At 37.9% G+C, this 27,539-nt stretch overlaps 1 protein-coding gene across 1 annotated transcript; it reads right to left on the bottom strand.

Annotated features, from left to right (window-relative positions):
- Nucleotides 1-13,680: 13,680 nt before the first annotated feature.
- On the bottom strand, nt 13,681-27,180 carry LOC135464145 (latent-transforming growth factor beta-binding protein 4-like). The gene is made up of 11 exons (XM_064741644.1): nt 27,105-27,180; nt 25,396-25,539; nt 24,779-24,916; nt 24,008-24,142; nt 23,033-23,176; nt 18,937-19,074; nt 16,654-16,794; nt 15,978-16,109; nt 15,261-15,401; nt 14,693-14,839; nt 13,681-13,838 (listed from the first exon to the last, which is right to left on the bottom strand). The coding sequence occupies exons 1-11, from the start codon at nt 27,178-27,180 to the stop codon at nt 13,681-13,683; spliced, it is 1,494 nt and encodes a 497-aa protein (XP_064597714.1).
- Nucleotides 27,181-27,539: the final 359 nt, after the last annotated feature.

Genomic DNA, 27,539 nt, shown 5'->3' with positions numbered 1-27,539 from the left:
GTGAGACGATACACCAGAAAAGACCCATTCACGACATAGAAGTCTCAATGCTCGTCTACTTGCCTAAAACATTCCGACCTGTTTTCAGCGCAGTGGAAGGTATACCGCTACATCCTGAGGCCCTAACTTGTGACACTTTCATATATCAGTAGACATCATGCCTTTGTACATAAAAGCCAATATATTCAAATCGTGCTGGAGGGATTTTTTTCTCTTCTACATTATGATGGCCTATCAGTGCTTATACTGAGTTTATTTCTTTGATATCCTTATTGATGGAACAAAGAGTTTCCTTGTTTAATGTTAGATCCAGGTATGCGTCTGTAACAGTAATATCTAATATCCGTACCACTGATGAAGACTTCTTCACGTTAATGGCAGGACTGCTCTCTACGTTATGTTTTTTATCATGCCATATTATGTTCAAGTGAATAGATTGCAAATCCACTACCAAACAATCGCTACCCATACTTACGTCTGTTTGTTTGCTGTGGGCTGATCCCAGCGAAAACTAATAAAATAAAGAGAGAAAAAATAAAAACTCAACGAAATTAATATCGTTATATTAAAACATTTAAACCGTGAACCATGAAAAGATTATCTGTTTTTAGTCAGGTTTGTTCTTAGTAACAGTTTCCACTGATACATTCCCGTGAACAACATCAAGCAGAGATGTTGGTATGGAGCATGTAATTATTTAAATGACAATGTATACCGAATTCTTCCCATAAATGCATTTATCTATTTACACACTGTAAGTATTCCGCTATGTTTGACACCGTACTCAAGAATTTTTCTGCAATTTATGTAAATGTTAAATCACATGTACAATTTCCAAAATATCCTTCCAGAGGCATAAATATGTTAAATAATACTGAGGCGTGGTTACCGCTATTTGTAATGGCCTGAAAATTTACTTACAGTATATCATACTCTATACACTAAAATATCTTTACAATTCAGATGTTAATCCAAACTGACATTGTAGTAACAAATCTGTCCAAGATGCATCAATGTGCAAGTTATTGCAATGATTTAGACAATAAATGACATTTTGCACATTCTGCATGATTTACATGTACTTCGTAATATAACTTCAAAACTATTGCGGAAAATAGGAGATCTGAAGCAAAAAGCTAGTTTGTGAAATGTATATCTATTCTATTCATTATTAAAGTTGCTAATAACATGAAAGAGAACTTACATCCATTCTGTGCTGAAGCTGCTCGCAGGCAGAAAACCACGAGAAGGCAGAGAACTGCCCCCTGGTGTATACGAATTTCTTTCCACATAGTCTTCAGCAGGCCTCTCGAAAAACGGTCCAGCACGATCGAAAGCGAATTTTATATGACACTAATAACGCTTTGCGCCTGTACTACACTCCTATGAGACATTCATTAACCCAATACTAATTTTAAATTATGATCCACATGACATTGACGTTTTTACTTCCAACAAGAGTGCCATTGTTTCTCCCTCCTGACGCATCCTGCATATTCCTTCTCGCCGCCCCTTCCTTATTTACGCCGTAATTAATATGATAATGAGAAATGCTTCTGTCTCATTGGTTGTTTGCTGCTTTTCCGTTACACATTTCAAATATGATTGATAGCACTATATTCACGAACATTTTGTCATATTTCCATCTAAGAGACAGTAGTGCATACAAGGACGACAAACAGGGAAGCTTTGGGGTTCTACCAAAATAGTTCACATGTCTTTCTATTTACGGAAAGAACCTTACTGACAAAACTAACAATGTAATATGCACACGACAGGCTCTGTACATCAAAAGTTATCAACCACAAGGTCATTGTTTAGAACCACTGTAGTGTTAGCGACATATAATTCACGATGTATATTTGGAACATCCATTTACATGACCTTCCCTTTCGTACAGCGTACCAATAAGTATTTCATTAACTGACGCGACCTATAGGTCATTGTTTAACCAGTGCGGAATCTGAGTGGGAAGCACAATAAATAAGCCTCTGTAGTAATTAGGAATTCATCTTTCTACGTAGTTAACTTAACACAAATATGCTGATTTAAAATCGTGACATTAAATTATGGTCTGGGGATTATAGTAAAGCCTTTATTCAAGTCATAGAGTTCTGCATATTTTGAATGAAAAAAAGTGACCTGTTACTAATCGGTAAATGTCAGCCTACGAAAGTTTGGAATTCTTTTTCCATTACAACCGTTACTTCATGATCAGCTGATCCCAGATAATGCTCAACAAGCCCTTGGATTGATAACATCTCCATGTTGTAGACAGGATCACTCTTAACACAAAGAACACAAGGGCTGTCGTGATAATTTGTGTAACACCTCTGATTGCCGTTTTAAAAATATTCAGCTGATGACATTATATCATTTATACATCCCTCATAATCAGCTGACATGCATTACTTCTGCATGTATACTAATGTATAAAAGTAAAACTAGCTCAACCTAATGAAATACATGTACCTAGGGGACTAAGTGTACCTTTGTACAACAAAAAAGACAATAATTAAGAAACAAACTTGAAATTTACTACTCATATAAGTGAACTAGTTTGTGATCTCCCGGTTTGATGTTTCCGCATCACGGTTATCTTCTTTTCAAACATTTTTACCCGGGTGAGAAATATTTCAACACGGGATAGAGGGGTTGATGAGGAAATGTTAAAGAACTTTAAAAAATTATTAATTATTAATAAAACATGTGATAATATGGCCACAGAGGCACAGAGCATTGACAAAGAAAGGGAAACTGAAGCTAGTAAAAACATTAAACACGCACCAAGATTTGTTGAAAGATAAATGATTAGCGCAAGCTTAAGACGTATTAAAACATTACACAAGAAACTGGATTATTTATGGTTATTCATTAAGAGTTTTTGACCCTTATCTTCGTTTGAATATAATTACAGTCATTTAGACCCAAAAAACGTTTTACTTTAAGATAACATGGACATGATCATTCAAGTGTACAGTTTTGTAAATGTATTATTTTCAAATGTCATATTTCAAAAAATATGTATATAGCAATATCTGCTAGTTTACATGTACATATATCTTAAAATGAGAGTAAATGTAAATATAGCATATGAACAACAATCAAGCATTGTAAGTGATAAGATATACATCTACTGCATGTAGTTAACGCCTAATTTAGAAAAGTGTTTGGTTTCTTTTTATTAAAGCAAAGGTTTTAATCGACCGTCTTAATATATCTTATATCCGCATAGAACAGATTATCCCAGCATGTTGTTTATCGTCCTAATTATATATAGCACCTCGAATATTTTCAGTTCTTGCAAAGTGTGCCACACGTGTATAGAAATGTAGAAAGAAATAAGTACAATGTGTCAGAATGAACAATGAAGCTATTATCAATCCCGTGCAGATGTTATCAGCACAGGAATATGTGAATATTTCTTGATGATTTCTGACTTAAGCAACATTTCCTCCGTATATTTTCCAAATTTTTAGATTAAATAATCTATAATTTAATCATCTATTGAGTTTCAATCTAGATAAAGTCATTCCCCCAAATGTGTTATTTAAAAAAAGGTTTATATTTCATTTCTTGCACAAATAAATGTGCAAGAATCAGGACTGTGGATAGGCTATTAACAACATGTCAACAAACAAAGACGACAGCCGTTTTTATAACATGCGCTAGGATCTACAAGTGAATCTACACGTGCATCTACACGTTAATTTGTATCTCGAAATTAACACAGTGGTGGGGCAGGGGCCACTTTCACAAAGTGTTTTGGGACAGAGGCCACTTTCACAAAGTGTTGTGGGACAGGAGCCAATTTCACAAAGAGTTGTGGGTCAGGGGCTACTTTCACAAAGTGTTGTTGGGCGGGGGCCACTTTCAAAAAGATATCGTACTTGTACAATATCGCACATATAGGACAATGGTACGTTAATAGAAACGTACAAAATATCGTACGGCAAAGTACGATAAATAAGTACGTGAAAGGGATCACAGCTTGTCACACATCTGAGTGCTTAAATCACTGTTAAAATTTGTTCATATAAACTCAAAAATTAATTAGTAAATTTTAACAGAAAGTCTGTTGTCTGAGTGATGCCAGAATGTATTCTGTTATACTCTCCCAAAAAAGAAACGCAACATCCGATTCGTTTTATCCAAATATGAATTTTTCAACATCATCTTAAATACAAAAATAAGCATCACATCACACTGAAATTTTCCACACTGGTTGTTCAGACTTTTAAGTTAATTACAATGTCAAAATTTATCACATTAAAGTCCATAGCACTCAGATGACGTCACTGCAAAGTCAATATCTGGTATGCCCACCATTAACCCGTAACAAAGCGCGAATCCGTCTCGGCATAGACATGATCAATCGGCGAATACGGTTTTGCGGAATTCTTCTCCATTCTTGGTCAAGAGCCTGCAGCACTTCTTGCTGAGTTTGGGGCGCTGGATGACGACTGCGCAAGCGTTTTCCCAAGTCATCCCACAAATGTTCTATTGGGTTCAAATCTGGTGATTTGGACGGCCAGGGCAGCACTGTTACGTTCTGGTTCTCCAGAAAGTCAACCGTAGCACGAGCTGTATGCGGCCGAGCGTTGTCGTGCTGATAAACTTCCCTACGAAGGTCCATTATGGGCAGCATGTGTGGCGTCAAAACCTCATCTGTATCGAGCGGCGTTAAGGTTACCTGGGATGTGCACCAGTTGAGATTTTCGGGCGTATGATATGGCACCCCACACCATCACACTTCCTCCACCGAAATTGTCGACTTCAAGGACGCAGTTCCTTGCGAACCTCTCATTTCGGCGTCTGTAGACGCGTGTACGGCCATCTCTTTTCTCCGGCATGAATCTGGATTCATCGCTGAACCAGACTCGCCTCCAATTTCGCAGATTCCAGTCCCTTAATCTGTTGCACCATCGTACCCTTGCGCGTCGATGCTGTTGTCTCAGTACTACGCCAAAGTAAGGACGTCTGGGACGTAAGCCGTTTTCACGGAGATGGTTCCTGACTGTCTGTGCCGATATTCGTCGGAGACCTGGGACATTTGATGCTGTTTCTGTTGCTGTTACGGTTCGGTTTCTGAGATGAAGTAACCGGATGTAACGGTCTTGGGCTGCTGTTGTGACCCTAGGTCGGCCATAACGTTGACGGTCAGCTGTTGAACCGGATTGCTGGTACCGTTGTCAGAGCCGGGAAATCGTGCTCCGGTGAACATGATAAAGTCTAGCGACTGCATTCTGTGATTCACCGGCGAGGAGTCGACCAATGACGATGTTCCGGGTAGCGGTGTCTAGTCTTGGCATATCTTGGCAGGTTGGAGAAGCAACTTAGTGACTGAATTCAACGGAACGGTTATGTGTCTTTTATACCCATTAAATCCGCTTAAAAATACGGCATGATTCGCAGGTGCAACTGTCCTAAGTTTTTCTCTACGAATCCCTCGCGCAGCGTTATACAAAGTCCGACCCTTAAGTCACGTGTGACCAACAGACACTATCTGGTGTTTAAATTCAATTATCGTACATTTACATTATAATATGATCATGTTGTCATGTCTCAATCACGCCAATTTTTTGAAGAATTTATGATTGATCTTTTGGGGGGGATGTTGCGTTTCTTTTATGGGAGAGTATATTATAACACAATACTCTGTCATATTCAACATAATATCCTGTTAATAGAATATTTGTGTTGAATTAACAGAATATGTGTGCACATATAGTTATTTAACATCCTCTGCAATAGCGTAATGCATCCGTCAATCAATTAGACAACAGACTTTCTACTAAATTTAACAGGTTATTTTAGTGTATAATATTGAATGAAATCTCGTGTGTCACGTGATGAACGTCTACATACTATTTGGGGGTGGGTGTTGGGGTGGTTGGGTAGGGGCAAACTGACAAGTTTGAATGTAAGTTTTCAAATGTACATCAACCACATTCTCGTGCATATCCTGCACAGTTGTGTGGTTTGACGATTATCATTATACAGTATATCTTAAGTCTTAGTGTAATTCGTATTTATTTACACTTATAAAATCGTGCTAGATTGTCTGCTCTTTCATCTGTTTATTTATTTGATTGGTGTTTTGTGGTGCATTATGGTGGGGGGAAACCGGGCTCACCCACGGCCACCCGTGGAGTGGCGTCATGAGTTGCGTCGTTATTTGACATACACGAGCGCTTTGGACCCCGGATCCAACAGTCGGGTTGAGTAGAGTTGGGTGTTAAGCTGTGGCGTATGCTGATAATGAACAGCCAGTTATACTGCAAGTGCTCCAGGAAAATATCGGACTATGTTCAAAACCCCTTATAATCTATAGCCAGCCGCCACTAGCTCAAATTGTTAAAGCCCTGGTTCGGATGGTTAAAGCACTGGGACAGATTGCCGTAGATCAGGGGCCTATCTCACAAAACTTCCTAAATCAGTTTTTCGTCACCCTGTGACGAACTATGACCTAGACAACGTCTTTTCGAAAATTTTAGGAGAAATTTGACTTACAAGGTTTTGTGAAAAAGGCCCCTGGCCCGGTATGACGCTTCAGCCCGTAATCATTGAGCTTGCGTAGTTATATCCAGCCTTCGGGGTTTCAGTCAGATATCTGGCAAAGGACACAAGCCCAACATCCACCATGGAAGTGAAAACTTCATGGAGTACGTGACTAAAGACTCATCAGATCCATAAATAAATAGAACTGATCACCTCATCTTTTGTGTAAAGACATATATCGCTGCTTATATATAGGTGGTCATTTTTTCCGTTGAGCTCGTAGGCTCCGTTACCACTCTAACCACACTTCGTTGGCCTTGAGGTTAGAGTGTGTGCCTCGTAATTTGGGAATCCCGGTTCACGTCCAAGTCGAGTAACGACTAAAATCCTAAAATTGTCATGTCTTCATGTCAGGTGGTTTGTTGCGGATTTCCAGTGAGGCAGCATGAAAAACATAGGTTCAAGGAGATCTCGCTTGACAACACACACGCATGTTTGGCTGTATTGGCCTTTCAGCGGATGTATACAATAAATCCTTCATCGTACATGTATATCAATATATTTTGAATTTTTTTAATACATAGTTTTGGAAAAATATAAAAACAGAAAAAATGGCTTCGTGTGGGGTTTATCACTGCACTTGTTTCATCTCGCTTGGACGCCGCGTGTTTTATACCTGTGGACCAATGGGCATAACGGGTTAATATCGATGGACTTTCATAGTGAGTGCACAACTCCAATGACGAATATTTCTTGGTAATAGCTTTATATAAAATATACACAAATAATTCTGACTCACGTATTAAATCATATTATTATTATGTCAAGAATTGGCACGTGGAAGGCCTGAATTTAGTAAAATCATATTTTAGGACAATTTTGTCTTGAGATCAAACAATACGTATTTATCACATCACTCCACCCTTCGCAAGGCATGTAGTATAATAAATGTGATTTAGATTCAAGTAAGTTTTAACTGTTTTATGCCTGAAAAACTACACCTCCGTCTCAAAAGATGTTCATTTACAAGAGGTTATTTCTGATATCCTATATTTCACCATGGTCCCTTTACTTAACATGCTGCTTTTACATAATGTGATGCCTTTACTTAACGTGGTGCTTTAACTTAACATGGTGTTTTACTTAAAATGGTGCTTTTATTTAACATCATGCTTTTACTTTAAGGTACTAAACAGGATTCCAATCCGGTCACAAAGAATAAACTCCTTAATTCTTTAATATTCATACGCGCCCATGAAACCTGCTTGGCGGGAAATCTCTGAACTACAGGATGAGCAGATTGTTATTATATGTTATTGACTACAACTCCCCTTAAAAGGGTTCTATAGGCCTGTGATTCTGACTGATATCACTGGCTTAGGGCTCTAAGGCGTCGAGCAGCTAAAGACCATAAACCCTCTACCTGTACAGTGATCACTAACCTTTTACGACTTAATATTTAGTAACATTTAACAACACTCCTTTTCTTTCTTCAGGCGTGAAACTTACATCCGTCTTTTGGGAGAAATAGGAATCCAGCGTACAACACAAATACCTGAAATTACCTGTCCATTTCAAACAGACAATAAGACTACTGTATTCACACTAATATACAACCGCTTTTATGAAAAGTCATACTGTTGACAGTAATTTTTTATACTGTTTAGTTTCCGGATGCATATATTATTGAACCATATCATGGGTCAATTGTATTAGGTAGCCATGATTTGGAATGGAAATACAGAATAAGCCTCGGGCAGTCGAGTTAGACTCGGTCATTATGGGTAAAGGTTGCTTAATGTCGTGATTTGAAGGGACGCACCCATGGAGAGACCTATACTGTTATAATGGCCATGAACAAGAATGGCATTTATAAATGACCACAGTACCAGATAAACAATACCTGATTATAATCATCTGGCCCAATTTGTGAAGGAGACTTCGGGTTAGTCACGTGTATTGGTAATGTGACCATGTTACAGATTTCGCAACGTCAAAAACAAGTAATAAACGCTGTCAAGTATAGGTTAGTTTTGCAGTTTTATTCAAATCATTTTGGTATTAAAAATGATGAAACACCCTATATTCTGTAACGAAATTAACCAAATACTATTACAGCAAACTATTATGAGCCCTATTTTTAGGAGCTGTGTTTTATTGGGAGTTTTCTAAAACCAATCGATGAGTTTATTTACTTACTGATTTTATTGGTGTTTTACGCCGTACTCAAGAACATTTCACTTATACGACTGCGGCCAGCATTATGGTGGGAGGAAACCCGCCACAGCCCGGGAGAAACCCACGACCACCCGCATGTTGTTGCAGACCTTCCCGTGTACGGCAATCAATGAAAGTTTTCCCCCAAAAGTACATAAAATGAAATGGCAACAGTGCATCCAACCGCACTGACGTGCTTATATTACAAAAGTAACTTTCTCTGCGAGTATATTTGAAACACCCGGTCGAACAAACAGGCATTTTTATGGAGCGAAACTGAAAAATGCGTCACTCGAAATAAACACAAAGTAATCACACATACTTCAGCGAAATAAAACCATATCTATTTAATAGATTATTTAATAGATTTTTTTCTCTTATACGACGGCGCTCAGAGTTATGGGTGGAGGAAGTTGTAGTGCCCTTAGTTCTCCACTGACACGTTTATACTGACGAGTTTCTCCATTTGTAAGTTGTAATACAGACAAGTACACCGTATTGGAAGAAGACATGTGTCCTTCAGCAAACGTTGACGGACAGCGAAACAGCCATACCTGCGCCGTCACCAAGACTTCACGAAAATTGAAAGCAAAGGAGGACCATAATTAACATCAAAGTGTATATACCGTCGTAACTGATATCGACACTCAAATGAAAATGAAATAGGAAAAATAATAAATATACGTATATATTTAAAGTAAAGTAGTAAGTATTAAACTAGCAAATAAATAAGCACAAAAAACCATGGGTGTTGTTTTAACAAATCCTCTAAATCACACCAGAAGTTTCACAGCAAGCGTAAAATTGCATACAATCAAGCGATTTGTCATGGTATTTTGAGATGGTATCATGTACAACGGAGACATCCTTTATATTTGAGCACATTTATGCCAAGCACTTTTAACTTCAACTTTGTAAAGGACACACTAATATTATCACAAAATCTGTTCTTGAAACCCACCAAGAATGAGTCCTTCACTTGTATTAATAAATACCAGTTTAATGAATCAAGATTGAACATGTATTTTATCAGCGATTGGTGGTTGATGATAAGAAGGTGTACAAGTTTGCTGACTTTCATAAATGTAAATATGTGTTCATGAGTTATCTAATTCAGGTCATCTATTAAAGGGACGTGGTAAAACTGTGAATAAACATTTGAGAATCCATGGTGGAGCGCTTTTTTGACGAATTCTCGCTATATGGATGGATTTGAAGAAGATCTTTCTTTAAATGAGGTTCTCACTGGCGAGGACTTGTTTGAATACATTTCTTGAAGCATTGCCCGCTGCATATACTGGTCCTGTTTTCGCTCCCGTCTGTAATTATGTCAAAATGTCATAATTAAACAGCTATAAACAATAAATTATGCAATAAATATACTAAAAAGTTTATCTCTCAGGTACCGCATCAAACTTGCTTGATGTACGGTATCAAGAAATGAGTTGAAGGAAAATAGCATTACGTCTTAAAAATAACTTTTAATGGTACCTATATTTATTTTCTGCGAAAGTGTAACTTGAAGTGGTCTTTGAGTAATTGACTGGTGTTTAACAGCAGAGTCCTGAATATTTCATTTAAACGATGTCGGTCATTGTTGTTGAAAAATATTTATCACTTATGTTGGTCATTGTCAAACTCTTAATCACTTTAATTCCCGCTACACCCAGTGGTTGTTGCCCCAAATTCTTACCGTTTTTTCCGCACCATGTAGATTATTACAACAACGACAATTATCAACACTAAAACTCCTAATCCTATACCAACGCCAGTGAAGGGGGGAACTGAAAACAAATAGGGATCAACGAAGGTGAAACGGTTCACAATCTGACTTCAGTCGTAGTCTATTATTATTAATATGGTATTAGGTGACGCACTGTATATTATTATTTTCTTGCACTGTGGTTATTTCGGGGACATTTTCTAATGTTATTTAGAACACAGATATTTAGACTGATACAGTAAATATCAGTCTGGTCCACTGGATTAAGTTCAAAATTTGTTAACTGACTGTAATTTTGAAACGAGGTCAAAGAAATCCAGGTGTACAAGTTAAGCGAGGACTTTTAGTTAGAGAATCTCTCCGGCCGTACGTGGGAAGGTCTTCAGCAACCTGCGGATGGTCGTGGGTTTCCACCTGGCTCTGTCCGGTTTCCGCCCACCACAATGCTGGTCGCCGTCGAGTAAGTGAAATATTTTTGAGTACGGCGTAAAACAGCAATCAAATAAATAAATAAATGTTATAGAATCTTAAACATAAGCCGTCAAGTGAGAATATTTAATGGATTAATACTTACAAGAAGATTGTTTAGCTTCCTGTGAAGCAGGCAAAGGTGTAATTCCTGCAAAGATAAGTTCAGTTTAAATGCCAACGTTTAACGGTTAAAGATGCACTGTGGCCGTGGTTAGGCTCGACCATGGCTGGTACCGATGCATGTGTGAATGCTTGAATGAATGGATGGAATGGTGTTTTTTTTAGAAAACCAGATCTTGAACTTTGGCCCTATCAAACGTCCATATATGGCCTTTTCCAGAAACTCCGCGCCAAAATTTAACTGGCGAATTTTTCAACCGATAATAAGTACAAAAAAGATACAAAGATTTGAAGAAGTTCTGAATTAATCTTTTATTCGCTATAAAACGATACAGATAGAGAAGGTACATGCCATTCAGTAAATAAAGGCCTGCTCCTCAAAACAAGTTTAGATTTTTGTCCAAATTTGAAAACGCCATATAAATGTTCAATTTCGAACATAGGAGTTAAATTGGAAAAGACCTATTACATATTTTTTTCGAACGTTCTGTACCTTTTGGACAACGAGCTAAGCACCAAGATGAAGTCTTCAATTTTGAATAAAATGAAAAATTGTTCTGAGGAAATGGTACCAGGGCTCGGATCTTCAAAGGGATCATGAGAACAAATGGTTAAAACTACCATGGTGACTCATCTGTAAAGTGTACGCTACCATGGGAGTTTTCACCAACTTCTGCTACGATCTACTTTTGGTACGGTACCCGGTTGTTGCCTTTGTCTATGATAATGGTACATATTTCAATGAAGGGAGTTATAAATCTATAATCTGTAAGTTATACATCTCTAATGGATAATATTTTCCATAATAACACAACAAATATTCTACAGTGATAAATCCAAATTTTATAAAATACATACTTGATCCCTTGCCAATATCAACAATAATAATATTCACTACTTACATATAGTATATAAGCTAAACCGATTTACTACAAGTGCAAACTGGAATTGTTTTACACTGGATGACACGATAAGGAGTGTGTTTTGTAAACGGATATAGCTATCTCCAACAAAGAGTAAGTTAAGCAGGTAATGTAGGTTTCGTATCCGTGGAAGTAAGTTTGAGGTATGGCTTACATCTATATTAAACTACTAGTACATACAATAATGCCTCTGATTATATAATACAAATAGTCCGTGACATGGGCATTTAGTAAAGCACTGGGTAAAACATCCGATAAAAGAAATCATAGGGATTGTTGGTGGCCGTACCTCGGGGGTAGCATCCAGTACCGTCCTGATATGAACTGACGAATCCCGACTCACAGGCGCAGCTAAACGACCCTGGGGTGTTAGTACAAACAGAGTACAAACCACAGGCCGATGTCCCTTGGGTTAAGCATTCGTCAACGTCTGCAATTAGACATGCACAGATGACAAATTTTACCAATAAAAGTGTTAAGAAGAATTTAACAGAAAGTGATAAAAATATTGTGCTAAGAGAATCCAACTGAAAAATAAAAGGTCTAAGAATTAAAAGTTCATTACATGATAATGGTGCTCCCAATCCATCAGGCGTAGAGCACTACAAGGACCAAGCTGTCTATCTACTTACTCTGACGTACTCAGCCTTAACTATAATCAACCAGCAATTATGCAAAAATGGCGCCTCGACCAAGCTGGAAATGTTCACCATAGCGTTACAAACAATATACTTTTATGGCTTCGTGTTTACAGAAGCTGTGATATCCACACAGAGCAAACAAACACACTCAACATGAGAACACGCCTAGCGATTCCCTGTATAATGTTACATGTGATAGGTTATATATACACAGTGTCATGTGAGAAGATGAATTACCCTGACAGCTGCCAGCTACATTCGTGTATCCCGTGCCACAGACGCATGGAGTAGTGCCAATCCCTTCCCCACACAGGACGGGACCTGACTGGGCATTGACCGCGCCCTGTCCCAGACCAGCGTCAAAAGTGTTCATGTCTGAAGAAATAAAATACCACAGGTCAATGAGTATAGTGCGGTTATTCCCATGTCAGTGAGTATAGTGCGGTTATTCACAATTGCCTTTTAACCTAAATAAACACTCACTTAAAACACAGCGAACGTGCAAATGGCCGTGAGTTTCTCCCGGGCTCTGCCCGACTTCCTCCCGCCATAATTGTGAGTGATAGCGAATAAGTGAAATATTCTTGAGTACTGCGTAAAACACCCATCAGATAAATAAATAAATAAAAATAGCGTGACAATTAGAGCCAGGCAAGTCACAGGGATAACCGACCATTTGTCAGTTTATATTTCCAGCTCCCAAGTAGAAATGTGTACATACTTTAATAAGAAACCAGTTATCCGCTGATATATTAACAGAAAAAGTAATTAAAAGAGCTAAGGTATGATGTCACAATGGCTTCATGATTACTTTAAACTTTCTGCGCCTTAGCAATTCATGACCTCATTTACTTTACATAGAGTGGTTCCCAATTTGCATACAAGAGCAGGGAAAAAAGTTTTCTATTCATTTTGTTAATCCAACAAAACGTAAATCCTTTTATAAATTTATTTCGCTGGCAACAGCTGTCAGAATTATACGGTACAGGTAGAGGAGCAGAGGTTTATGTATTTAGAATTTAGTTCCACTGTGACCTGACGGTCAAAAGGCGTATACAAAAGGTCAACTTTATGAATCCAGTTTTTATGTGTGTACTGTACCTGTGCAGGTGTTGACCCCGTTCAAAACGCGGATGTTTGAGAATCCTGGCAGACAGGTACAGGAAATGTTACCACTCACAACCTCACAGGCGGTGCCCGCCCCACACACAGAGCTTCCCCGGGTGTCACACAGGTTCAGACCTGAACAGAAATATACAGATGTAAGGTAATGATAAACTCTCTCCAACTTCAGTTTTTCCAAGGACAATTTAATAACTAACCATACTTGCCTAAATGTCACACACATGTCTATTTTTCTGATTGTTCATTGTGATATGAAATCAAATAATACAATCTGGGTGGATAAACGCATACGGATAAATGCATACAGATGAATGCATACAGATAAATATCTTGATTCTAAGAGGAAGAATAAATTAAGGGATAAAATAGATAGATGGCTTCTGAATTTTATTCTATATTTAGAATACAAATGTTACACAAACGAATTCAACCAGTTGTCAAATACAACATTTCAACGCTGGAAGAAACGCAATGCATAACGTCACGAAGATCTATCTCTCTCCCGGACACTTATCTCCCCTACCCTAGACACTGGAATATTCATCTCTCCGGACATTGTAACGTTAATCTGCCCAACCACAGACATTGTAATATGTATCTCCAACCTCTGGACTTTGTAAAATTTATCGCCCCGCCTCAAGATGTTGAAATGTTTATCTCTCTTGCCCAGACGTTGTGATATTTATTTGCTCCCTCCTGACATTGTAACGTTTATCTCCCCTCCCCAGGACATTGAAACGTTTATCTCCCCTTGCCCCAGACACTGTGATAATTATTTCCTGTCTCCGGACATTGTGATTTTTGACCTGGAACATCTGTCCTTGTTGACAGCTGGTACACCAAGGTTTCAATGCATAGATTGTAACCTTTATCTCCCCTCTTGCGACATTGCGACGTTTTTCTCCTCTTTCCCGGATATTATGACTTTTATCTCCCCTCTCCTGGGCATTCTAACGGTTATTTCCCCTCACCTGTACTGGTGGGACACACCCAGAAGCGACCACTCTTCTCCCGACTAAGTGTACCATCCGGACAGTAGCAGCCGAACGACCCGATACTGTTCTGACACGTGGTACCCTCTCCGCAGTTATGTACACCTGTGCCGCATTCATCTACGTCTGAACAGAAAATGAAACCACGATTTACAAACACTGCTGTGGCCAGAATCCATTCAGCCAGATTAAATGACGTTTAAAAATCTTTAACAGTCTAATTTTTAATGTTATATCTCCCATTGTTTCCCAACATATACCTAGGTACATTTAGATTTAAACAGTTCTCCGGTGTAACTACAGGTTTATTTTAATCATATCTTAGGCATTTTAAATACAAGGTTCCAAAAAGAAAACCCCATCTGAGAATTTGCACGAGAGAAAACGTCAAAGTGGAATAATTCAGCCTAGTTAAACACATACAGTCAGAACGTTAGCATTCATAAGATGAGTTATGGAAGTTCATTCGTGGACGTTCATCTCATCATCTGGTGTCACCACCAACGCGTGCAGACTTGAAAATATATCATGCAGGAAATCACCATACCGACACAAGAAAATGTGCCTCGTGGAGACTGGGCCTTTCGATACCCTTTAGCGCATGCACACTGGTAGGACCCGACCGTGTTCTGGCAAACGGTTCCAATGGGGCACTGGTTTGTGTCGGGAATGGAACACTCGTCAAGATCTGTAACAACGGAAAGAGAATATACGTCGCTGGTCAACGCTGTTTTCCGAGGAAACAGAACAGCAACAAAAGTGTGTTTACACTTCGCACATACATTTAGATAATTTCTACACAAGATATCTGCCTAGCCTATTTAAGCTGCGAAATGCAGCTCAACACGTCACTGTCAGTGGTACCGTCAATATTCTGGCGTTCTTTTCACTTAAAGACATTGCTAGAAGACATCAGATGTCACAGTTACTGCCAATTTGCGTTTATTCACCCATAGTATGGGTATGGCTTGATGAAATTCAACATAACCCGGGAAGAACCACTGCACCTCTTTAGGCAAATGGCAAACTTCTCAATTTAAAGGCGCCAAGATTAAAGGAAATCGGCCTCCTTCATAAGCCATCAGTTTGCTGGGCAAGCCAGGGTCTAAACCTAAATTAGCCGTTATATTATTGTATTTGGGATCGTTGTAACTTTGATCAGGTACGTTGATTAACACTACCGTTGAGTAAGCGACAGTAAGACATGACATTAATCCCGATATTATTATGTATCTATAAGCCTGTGAGAAAATGCTCGGCTTACCCACACACGGTCCATTGGGCATATTACTGCTAGTGTAGCCCGGGGCACAGGAACAGGTAAATGATCCGGGTGTGTTCCGACACGTCCGTCCTGCTTCGCATGGGGATCTGCCCTGGCGGCACTCATCCACATCTAGCAGCCAGAAGAAAACACATGTTAACATACTGTTAATGAAAAGTTATGCCATGAAACTAATTAGCAGGTGTTTTTAGGTAACACTTATAATAGACTGCTGCCATTATTTGCCAATTTATTTATTTGATTGGTGTTTTACGCCGTACTCATTTCACTTATACGAAGGCGGCCAGCAATAAGGTGGGAGGAAAACGCACGACCATCCGCAGGTTGCTGCAAGACCTTCCCACTTACAGTCGAAGGACTACTGCCATTAGTGTAACACTTTAACCCGAAACAGTCAACCAACTGTAATCAACCGTACAGCAGCATATACAGTAATTCACTGTATGGCTGTGAAAAGAAAAATATCAATTATTTTATCATAATGAATTGTTGTGGCTTACTGTTAGCTCGAAAATAGTACAGCCATGTCGTGGCGATCTTGTTATTATCAAAATTATATTATATTATATTTATATCCTTGTGGTATGTACCCAAAATAAACAGCTGACTTGGGTTGTAAGATTCTGATGAGTACAGCGATTGTAGCACAACTCACCTGTGCAGATATAAGTCCCAGCCCGCAATGACCGGGCAGTGAAACCTGTCTTACAGTTACAAGTGTAGTTCCCTTCTTGATTGGCACATTCCGTGCCCGACCCACATATGGTGTTCCCAGGAGTCAAACACTCATTTACATCTGCCATCAACACAATGCAGGAATTTAATAATACTAGTAACTATCTATAGAAAACGTCCCTTTACCACAAAATAAAGGGCAGATCCATTTTGATTTTCATCAGACAAACAAATTAAATGCCCGCGTATCTAGCATTCGGTCTCTTAATAACGTGCAAAGCGCGTGAAAAATTTATAAAGTTCGTATATTTAAATAAATAACAAAAGCACCTAACACTACCAGTTTACAAACTTTATGATATAACAAAATATAAAAGCGTACAGCATGGCGACAGTGTAAATTGCGACACAAAACCAGTGAAGTATTGCCTCTTGTTACTTTACCTCAGTTAGGGTTTCATTTTGACTGTTCATGTAGATGCTTAAATATTAGCAAGCATGTCCCCTACCATCAGGGCTCATGTCAATTACATGTTGGGCGACACTGGTCATCTGGAATTACTCGTTAAATGCTGAGTTGTGGTCATACAAATAAACTGTAACACAAGACATCGGCTGCGATGGGCTCTACCGTGAGTTAAACAAAAAGTGTCTTCCTGAATGCGAGTTTCATAGAATCTGAAGTATGTCATCTTACCGACACATTGTCCGCTAGGAACGTTTCTGTCTGTAAACCCGGAAGCGCATGGACACTTGTAGGAACCTTCTGTATTCTCGCAGTATCTTCCCCTGCCACATACTACATTTGGTTGACGACACTCATTCACATCTGAAACGAATGTTTAAACTTTGTTACCTCAACTGACGTGCTTTATAACCACAGGGATACATGGCTTGTATCGGAGAATACCTTTACGGTAGCTGAATGCAGTTTTGTGACATTAGAATCGACACAATACTCACGCACTGCATTCGAGGGACTGACATATTTTCTCACTGTAAATAATTACATAGGTTTTTTGCATTGTGTAAAAGTTCAGGATACAAAAAAAAGACAGCCAGGTTTACCATATGCTGGACTTTTGAAGCATTGCAGCAGTCAAGAACAATCTGTATATTCGTTGTTTTCAGTGCATCATAAGATAACATTTTGATATTAAAACAGAAATAAACTTTTCTTATAATAAATGTTACATACAATTACTGAATCAGATACAATAAGATGCACGTGCTATAAAGCGACAAGACCACTTACTACGTTATACTGGGTGACTATGATAGCTGTCATTGAACTTCATTTTTTTTATGCAAGTTTTGTCTTAACTGTATGGGATATTTCCTATTGTATAATCTATTTTTCCCACCTGAGCAGACTTTCACTCCATTTCGTATGACCATGTTCTCATAGCCCGTCTTACACACGCACTGATAAGAACCCACTGAATTTTTGACACGTCGCTCCTTGACCACACGCGCTTGCCAGCGGCGACGTGCACTCGTTTATATCTGTAACAACACAGCCCAAAATTAGGATGAAATCACGGAATATCAGATGTATTAAACTTGAGTAACCGCCATGTGATCTATTTATAATTATACATGCAAAATTCAAACAAAATTATCAACAATGAAATTTATTTATACACCGTTAGAATTTCTAGTAAACATTTAGCGAGAAATGTATTAGGTTTACACACACTGTGTAAATGTTTACCGTTACAGTAAACATTCCACATTTATAACATGAATTACTTTTACATTTATACTTTTTTTTTACTTGAAACAGTACTATTTTTTTACATTGTGCAAATAATAGTTATTAAAAATTTGCATGTTCAGGTACGAGTATATCCACTCTACCCAAATACATGTAACTGAACGTTTAGGTTTGGCCATGTAAAACTCGTGTGTGTTTTCTAAATTAATGTGTATTAAATGACTACTTACCTATAAGCCTATGATACAAGCTAGGACTATAAATCTAGGCTGCATCTTTTAACAAATGTTTCACTAATAGTTTACCCATGAGCGGTAAAAGTTTATTAAGCTTAATGTTAACTATCACAAAACTAAACGTATACTTTTATGTGAAGTGAAACTTTACTGAATTAGATGTTACCTAGCTGCACCTTCTTCATTAAACCTTAAACGAGAAATATTATCACGGTACCATGCAAACAATCAGTTTGTGTGTTTTTTAGACTACAAGATATATTTATTGGGCGTTTTCCTTCTAATTAGTCATGCTGATCACATTCCTTACCTGAGCATGTCCATCGTCCATTCACCAATCGTTTACCCACATATCCCGGTAAACACTGGCAGTTGAATGAACCCACGGCGTTGGTACATTTCGTGCCGGCACCACAGTTGTTTAACACTCCTTGGCAGTCATTAATGTCTGAAAACACAAGTCTTCACATTATTATACAGGTAGAGGTTTGAAAGACTGTGGTTTTTTTTTTGGCGGAAGAGAATGGCATTGACGTCTGAAAAGACAAGTCTTTATATTATTATACAGGTAGAGGTTTGGAAGACTGTAGTTTCTTTTTTTTTTGGGCGAAAGAGAATGGCACTGACGTCTGAAAAGACAAGTCGTAATATTATTATTCAGGTAACGGTTTGGAAGACTGTAGTTTTTTTTTTGGTCGCAAGAGAATGGCACTGACGTCTGAAAACACAGGTCTTTTGTAGGTAACGGGTTGGAAGACAGTATTTTTTTCGGAAGAGAATGTCACTGACGTCTGAAAACACAGGTCTTTATATTATCATCGCATAACGGTTAGGAAAGATTTTTTTCGGAAGAGAATGCCATTGATCAACGCATCAATATAATACTAAATGAACAAGAAATGCATTGTAAACGTGCTCAGCGATTAACTGACAGATAGAATATTAATATATTCTTCCTTCATATCTAGTTTTTACTTTAACACCTGCAAACCACATATCACATATATTTAAAGCCAGCTATCATGAATACTTCGAATTCTTTGCGTGGACAATCATACTAACATCAAACGTCTACTGGATTCTATTTCAGATAAGAATATTTTTCATAAATTACGTCACTAAAACAAAAAGACAGTTTGGGTGACATGCATAAATGCAGATACACAGCTGCTTACCTGTGCATGTAAAGATCCCAGTCGCGGTTTTTCTCAAAGATTCGAAGCCTCGTCTACAGACGCAGAGGAAACTTCCGGGTGTGTTCCTACACTCTGTACCCAGACCACACAGCTGTGTCCTCGCACATTCATTTACATCTTGAAATAAAGATAAAGAATGGAATAGACTTGAAACTAGTTACAGGTTACTGTTCAGGACGATCACAGAAACAACAAAAACCATTTCCAAAACACAAAGAACATACGTGTACAAAATTTCAACACCACAAAAAATGGAAATAAACAACCAAAAATTTAACAAAGGAAAATCAATAGTCGATACAAAGTGATTGTATAAAAGTGAGTAAACTCGTATTTATCCTACTGTACAACTATATAACACTTCCACTTTACAAGTATTCCTGAATAAAGGAAGAGCCGTTTCTTAATTGGCCTACCTCTTGTAAAGCTGCTGCTAGCAACTGATGCGAGTATGGTAGTTATATTTGAATACAGATGTATGCACTATTGCTGTATGGTAGTTATATTTGAGTACAGATGTCTGCACTATTGCTGTATGGTAGTTATATTTGAATACAAATGTCTGCACGATTGTTGTATGGTAGTTATACCTAAATACAGATGTATGCACGATTGCTGTATGGTAGTTATATTCGAATAAAGATGTATGCACTATTGCTGTATGGTAGTTATGGATGAGTACAGATGTCTGCACGATTGCTGAATGGTAGTTATATTTGAATACAAATGTCTACACGATTGCTGTATAGAAGTTAAATTAGAATACAGATGTATGCACTATTGCTGTATCGTAATTATTGATGAGTAAAGATGTTTGCACGATTGCTGTATGGTAGTTATGGATGAGTACAGATGTCTGCACGATTGGTGTATGGATGAGTACAGATGTCTGCACGATTGCTGTATGGTAGTTATATTTGAATACAAATGTCTACACGATTGCTGTATGGTAGTTATATTTGAATATAGATGTATGCACTATTGCTGTGTGGTAGTTATGGATGAGTACAGATGTCTGCACGTTTGCTGTATGGTAGTTATATTTGAATACAGACGTCTGCACGATTGCTGTATGGATGAGTACAGATGTCTGCACCATTTTTGTAAGGTAGTTATATTTGAATACAGATGTCTGTACGATTGCTATCTGGTAGTTATGGATGAGTACAGATTTCTGCACGATTGCTGTCTGGTAGTTACAGATGAGTACAGATTTCTGCACGATTGCTGTCTGGTAGTTATAGATGAGTACGGATGTCTACACAACCACTGTATGGTAGTTATGATTCAGTAGATTTCTTTAGGGACACACAGAAGTATATAGAAAATGAAAAACAAACAAATGGTCTATGTGAGGCTACTAATGTAAGTGTGATTATATGAATCAGATTCATATATATGTTATATAGCAAATATTGGCGTTAAGTGATGTTTTTGAATTACTTACTTGTCGAACATGCAATGTACACAGCAGGTAAATAATCACCAGGTTAATATCATAGCCTCCGTAAGAAATGCATTAACTGATAAACTGATACATACTTATATATGGGACAGGCATCTTTTCAAAGCCATGGCAAAGCGTTATAGTGATAATTAGCATGCGCTTTGAGACAGCCTTCTCGTGGAGGCTTCTGGCTGTGGAACTATGAGCCATTATTTGATGACCTCAGATAACCGGGCACAAACGAATCGCATTAAGTTGGTGTTATTAGCTTTTGGAATGCCAACAGAATATCTAATCAGTCCAGTGGGTGTTATTTATTTATTTCCTATTTATATACATATGAACATCTTCCCACCCATTGGTTTACAAATAATCTATAATCTGACGCCGGCATTAAACGGGCTTGTTTTCTACTAAATGGGAAAAGCGTTGCGATTGTCACGATAAACATATGCAATAAATTCTGACATAATGATAAATATGTATATATTCAATAAACAGAAATTTTCAAATACACTGTTAGTTCTTGGCGAAAGAAGTACTGTTTAAATTTTACCAAAGTGCTGTACTAGTTGGCATCAAAGATGGCAACGTGATGATTGTCAACGAGTCAGTTAAATGAAGTTTATTTTTATATGAATTCTAACTATTTTCTTCTGTTTTGAAAAAGCACGATTAACCCTTTGGTGGCATGAAGTTTTATTAATGTAAAGGAATTGGTGTGACGTGTTTTTGAAACTGAGTCGAACTTGTGCCTCTTGTAACAGATAAAGATCTGGACCCAGTTGTGCAAAAGGGTATTAGGATTTGAGCACGGTATTAAGCTTAGTTCCGACTAAAGTGACAGTAACTTTGTATTAGGATGAGACCGGTGTTTATATATAAGTCTGGCTTAACTGTAGGCCTATACACATTTGAACAACTGGCCCCTGATATCTCGTATTGGCTAATCAAGTGTAAAGGTACCTGAACACTGCATCCGGCCAGTCATATTGACCAAATTCCCGTAACCAGCCTGGCAGCTACACCGGTAAGATCCGACAACATTGTTGCAAACCGTGAATAAACCGCAATTGTGGGTATTGGTCGCACATTCGTTGACATCTATAATAAGAATAAAATCAGAAATGTACAGAGGCAAGGACAGATAACCCTAACATGTTATTCGTGTGGATTTGACATGAATTTACGAAAAAATTAACTAGCTTAAGGGGATTGTATGACTGATATGGTGGTTTTCAATTGCATTGAACCAATTTATATATATATATATATATATATATATATATATATATATATATATATATATATATATATATATATATATATATATATATATATATATATATATATATAATTAACGTACGTCATACGATATATCAATATTACACCGGATAGAAAATTTGAAGTGAAACACAACTTTTATTGAGAGATGCACTAATTAGGTTTCACATAGTTGTCCTTTACAGTCTAGAGCGAAACGAGAAAAATTTAGTATGATATTACATAAAACCTTTAAGACAGAACATTGGAAAGACACACAGACAGACAAGCGATTCGATAGGGGTTTAATAACTGTGAAAATTGCTTTATAACTGAAATCCTTCCAAAACGAAAGTTGAATCTTCCAAAACCATGTTCACGAATGATGAAAAATACATAAATTATAATCCAGTGTATTGTTCTGAGTTTGAGATTTGGCTTAATATTGGTTACATTATTGTGCTATGTGTACAGACGAGCTACCTAATATATATACTTACCACTACACAAATACTGATTTGTTGACGACTTGGTAAGACTTCTGAAACCAGACAGACATTTGCACTTGTAAGAGCCCTGGGTATTCTCACAGAACGTCCCCGGCCCACAGGTGTTCGCCCTACTAGACAAGCATTCGTCGATATCTGCAATCCGACCAGAAAGAGATGTGATTTTTCTCCTGTTAATCCTGTGCTCATAAATGTATCCTAGGAACAGCTCAATCCCCTTAGCACACACTGGTTTCTCATAGATGTAATATAAGACCCCTTTCCTCAGAGTCCACTTCTTTCATCATTAACATAATTTTAACTCTCTTCTCTTAGCATCCACAGATTTGCAGTTTCATGGTCGGGTATGTCCCAGGGGTATATCCTCATGACATTCACTAATTTGTGAACCACAGGTAAATGATACGCGTGCAGATATTCCAAGCGCCATAATCAACATTTCCCTTCAGAAAATAACGATAGGTAATTTTTTGCGGGTTGTATCATCAGATTAACAGCTGACATTTACGGTATTGCAATCTGCAATACAAAGCTATAAGGACTATTTCCCAGGCTTACCGGAGCATTCGAACTTCCCATTTACAAGTTGCTTATTTGTAAATCCCGCCGGACAGTCGCACTGGAACGCGCTACCTCTTGGTTTACACAACGTTGTTTGACCACAGTTATTCCTGGTTGTCTGGCACAGGTCCACATCTGCAAATTTAGAGTTATGGTTAATAGATGGCGAAGATCTAAAAACGAGCTTTAAAATCTCGCCGTCATCTAACTATTACTCTCCCCAATTTAATCTATAACTACACATGAAGAAAAGACTTTTTGAACTACCGGTGCATATAGTTTTCTTGATTCCATTTATTAAAAATATTCTCAAAGTGATATAATGATATTTAATAGGACGTATTTATTAATACATGTCTAATAAAGTCGACAAACGCGAACGTGTAATCAATTAGACCAACCTACCACAAGTGTACTGAGTGCCCTCCATTTTAAGGTTGTAGAATCCTGCCAGACACTCACAATCGTATGATCCACCCAATCTGTTCTTACATCTAGTTCCGGCCCCACAGTTATTTGGCATGAAACAAGAATCTAGTTCTGCGGAAAAATAATCCAGTCAGTCAAAATATGAGTTCTTTTGTAATTATGGTGATCTCCAGATTTACTAAGAGATTTACAATTTACAAACAGTTTACCAACATTACAAAGAAAGCTGACCCACTGTTCACCCACAGCGCCCTTTCAGAAGTATTCATTCGGCAAAATTTAAAGTCTGATATTACCCTAATTGATTTATAGAAAAGTGTACATCATATACCCTAATTCCGCTACTTTTTAGGACATTTGATCAGCTCTTTTCAGCCAATGCACATCAATTTGTAACAGTAACACACATTTTTTTTCTCACACTGTTAGTCCACGTAATGAACAACATATCCATATTTTTAGTTTTCCAACAAAAAAGAAGCTGGGAGTGGAATGTAATTGTAGTTTAGGGCACCACTAATATCTGTCTTAAAAAGAAGAATTACAGTACGAGTATAAATTACTATCAAGTAATTTGGAATTTAAAACAACTGTTAATCAGTTGCTCAATAAGACGTCTTACCAAATATGTTCTTTACCTTTTCTTTTGATATACTGCTGTAATTACATGTGTCTGTGATCACAGCTTGTCAGGAACCTATCCCAACATTCATGCAGTGTGTCATTGAGGAAAGCATTTAAACATACCTGAACACTGCCACGTGCCGTTGACCAGAGTCTTTGATCCATATCCAGTCTGACAGGTACAGAAGAACGAACCTGCGGTGTTATTACATACCGTGCCAAGCCCACAGTTATCTTTCCCAAGTTCACACTCATTCATATCTAAAAACAAAAAACAAACACAAAAAAACAAAAACAAAAAAAAAAACAACAGCAAACAAACAATGGTTACAAATTGTATTTATTTTGATGCGGTTTCAACTATGTATAAAATACCAATGTTTTAAGAAATTTTATCAATAAAATGTCACATTAGCTCTTGGTCCAAAAGTGACAGAAATTAGAGCAAAAGCAAAACACGTAGGCCATCATTAACATAAACATGAAGAATTATCCGGGTAGGTCCATTTCCAATAATAAAAATCATTAAAAATATATAATATCTGCGCTATGTCCACATAAGAAAACACCATTCCAAGAAAAACCTCCGCCCAAAGATATGATAAAGTTGTCACAGGAGCTTTCAATGTTGTTTATCAGAGATGTTTTCTTATACAATTTATACGCGCGTTGACGTGTAGGCCTATAATCGGCTATTTCATCGTTTAAAATGAGGGAGGTAATTAGCCCACAAATCTTACCAAAGCAGACGTATTTGCCCTCTTGTATTGTCAACCCTCTACATCCGGGCTCGCACGTACAGACGTGGGAGCCTTCAGTGTTAATACACACGGTACCTCGTCCACAGTGGTTATCCGAGGGCGGGCCATTGCACTCGTTAATGTCTACAGAAGGGAACAAGGAAATTAACTCGCAATTAATGAAGAGACGTAAGCATTTCGACATATACACAAACTGATTTAAGGACAACTGGAATGTAATTACTGAACATGACTCATCTATACGACAGCACACTTCACTTTCATAATGAAAAACGTATCCATTAGGAGGAGATCAAAATTGCCAGTTGGTATTATTGTTTAGGACATCAATGTAGAATAAAATCATTGCAAAGAAGCTCAAGTCTGACTAATGTTGACTTTCTTTTATCTCTGCTTTGTTGGAATGAAATATAACTGCGACATTAAGTTTTAAACTGGGTGCAGTTTTCAATTTGTCATTAAGTTACCTTAATTGAGCCTCCGAAAGTGGAGTTTAATCTTTTACAATACACGACTGTTCACAAAAATTACACCTATGTCTACCTAATTTTTAATGAGTAATTCAAAATTGGCACAAACCTGTGCAGTTTTTACGGGCGAGCGGGTCTGTTATCGGAGATTCGTATCCTTGATTACAATGGCATTCGTATCGATACTCTTCCCCAGTGTAACAGTAGAATGCATTATCTCCACAGCCAGGGCTTCTGGTGATGCATTCTGTCGGTTAATAAAGTTCTGACACGATATAACAAGAACAATAACGTGGCACAGCACATATATAAGGTGACACCACCTCAATAAATAAACCCTGTGTGTCATATAGCTAATAATGATGCCGGTGGACGGTTAATAAACATTCTTCGTTTTGCACTTTTACAGGTAAATCCGTGTAGATTAGATTGGAAGATAAGCCTTCAAACGATGATCGTGAGATCGCCAGTTCAAACCTAGTCGCTAGTTCGGCTGAGGTGTTATACCCGATTTGATTCACTCCTAGACATAAATCTAAGTTACTTCATATATGTTAAATGGTCCTGTGTTCACTTTATGACAACAATCACAAAATCACACAAGCAAAGAACAATATAGGCCTACAAAGTTACATACAGATACACATTTTCTCCATTGCGCGTGGTTATCGGTTGACTTAAACCAGATGAAAGTTGTAGTGGAAATCTAACTAACGTAGGAAAAATAGAACCGTGTGCAGAAGCCCCATACATCTGTAGAATTAACACACATACACTCACGTTCTTTCATGTCAAATTTAAACACGGAAAGCCGCATCTAACATAATTGCAGAAGAACGGAGGAATATTGGTTATTTTTAATGTGAAATACTCGGTGTCCTCTAGATCGGGGAATGCGCCAGCATGAACAATATTTTAACAATGGTTCCTCGAATCGAGACAGGATTATGTCACTCAGTCATGTCGTATTCTCTAGTATCTTTATAGCACAAACAAAATGGCTGACGGATATGTTTTCATTGTCTGCAGAGGTCACAGGCATCGTAACATCATTAAACCAGGTGCAACAACAACAACGACCGAGACCTTTCACCCAAACTGTTGTATACTTGCATATGTAAATCGTATCAACAAAGTCGTGTCAAAGTTACTTGAAAGCACCTGCATAATGATCAGATTGTCCACACTAGCGGATGTGGCACTTTAGCCAAAGCTTACCTTGAGAGAATACTGCTTTCAAACACAGAAAGAAAATGGGAAGAGTAAGTTGTAAGAAGTAGACCCGTCTTGTCATCTTGAGGGCTGTCTGTAATCAGTCAGCAGGTCATGTTGAGTGGAAGAACAACGGTAGGCAAGCCGGACTTTAAACTATTATAATGAATACATCTATTTTTATTGCAACAGACTGAATCACGAGCTTATTTGAATATCCTTCACAAGCTAGGCGATCAGTGAGGCTATTTTGGGGAGGAGATACCCTGACATACTGTCCAGTGTATCCCGCCCGGGGCCATAATCTCTCGCGGTTGAAGCATTCTGCAAAGACTAAGACGAATTCTGCGTTGTTCAAAAATTTCAAATCTACAGACGTATTCACGAAAAAAGAACACGGTAAAGTATGCCTTATTGTGACATATGGTGTAATGCACTCGA

Source organism: Liolophura sinensis, chromosome 1 (genome assembly GCF_032854445.1).
Source record: "Liolophura sinensis isolate JHLJ2023 chromosome 1, CUHK_Ljap_v2, whole genome shotgun sequence".
Taxonomy (NCBI): Eukaryota; Metazoa; Mollusca; class Polyplacophora; order Chitonida; family Chitonidae; genus Liolophura; species Liolophura sinensis.
Note: the sequence above shows the minus strand (reverse complement) of the source record. Positions and strands in the feature narration are given on the sequence as shown.

Bases quoted from the DNA above. Each gene is read 5' to 3' on its own strand.
- LOC135464145 (XM_064741644.1), bottom strand. From the start codon at position 27,180: ATGACAAGACGGGTCTACTTCTTACAACTTACTCTTCCCATTTTCTTT. The intron at 16,795-18,936 runs GTAAGGAATGTG...TGTTGATGGCAG, and splicing joins TGGACGATGGACATGCTCAG to ATGTAAATGAGTGTTTGACT. The intron at 16,110-16,653 runs GTGAGTTGTGCT...TCTGGCTGCTAG, and splicing joins TGGGACTTATATCTGCACAG to ATGTGGATGAGTGCCGCCAG.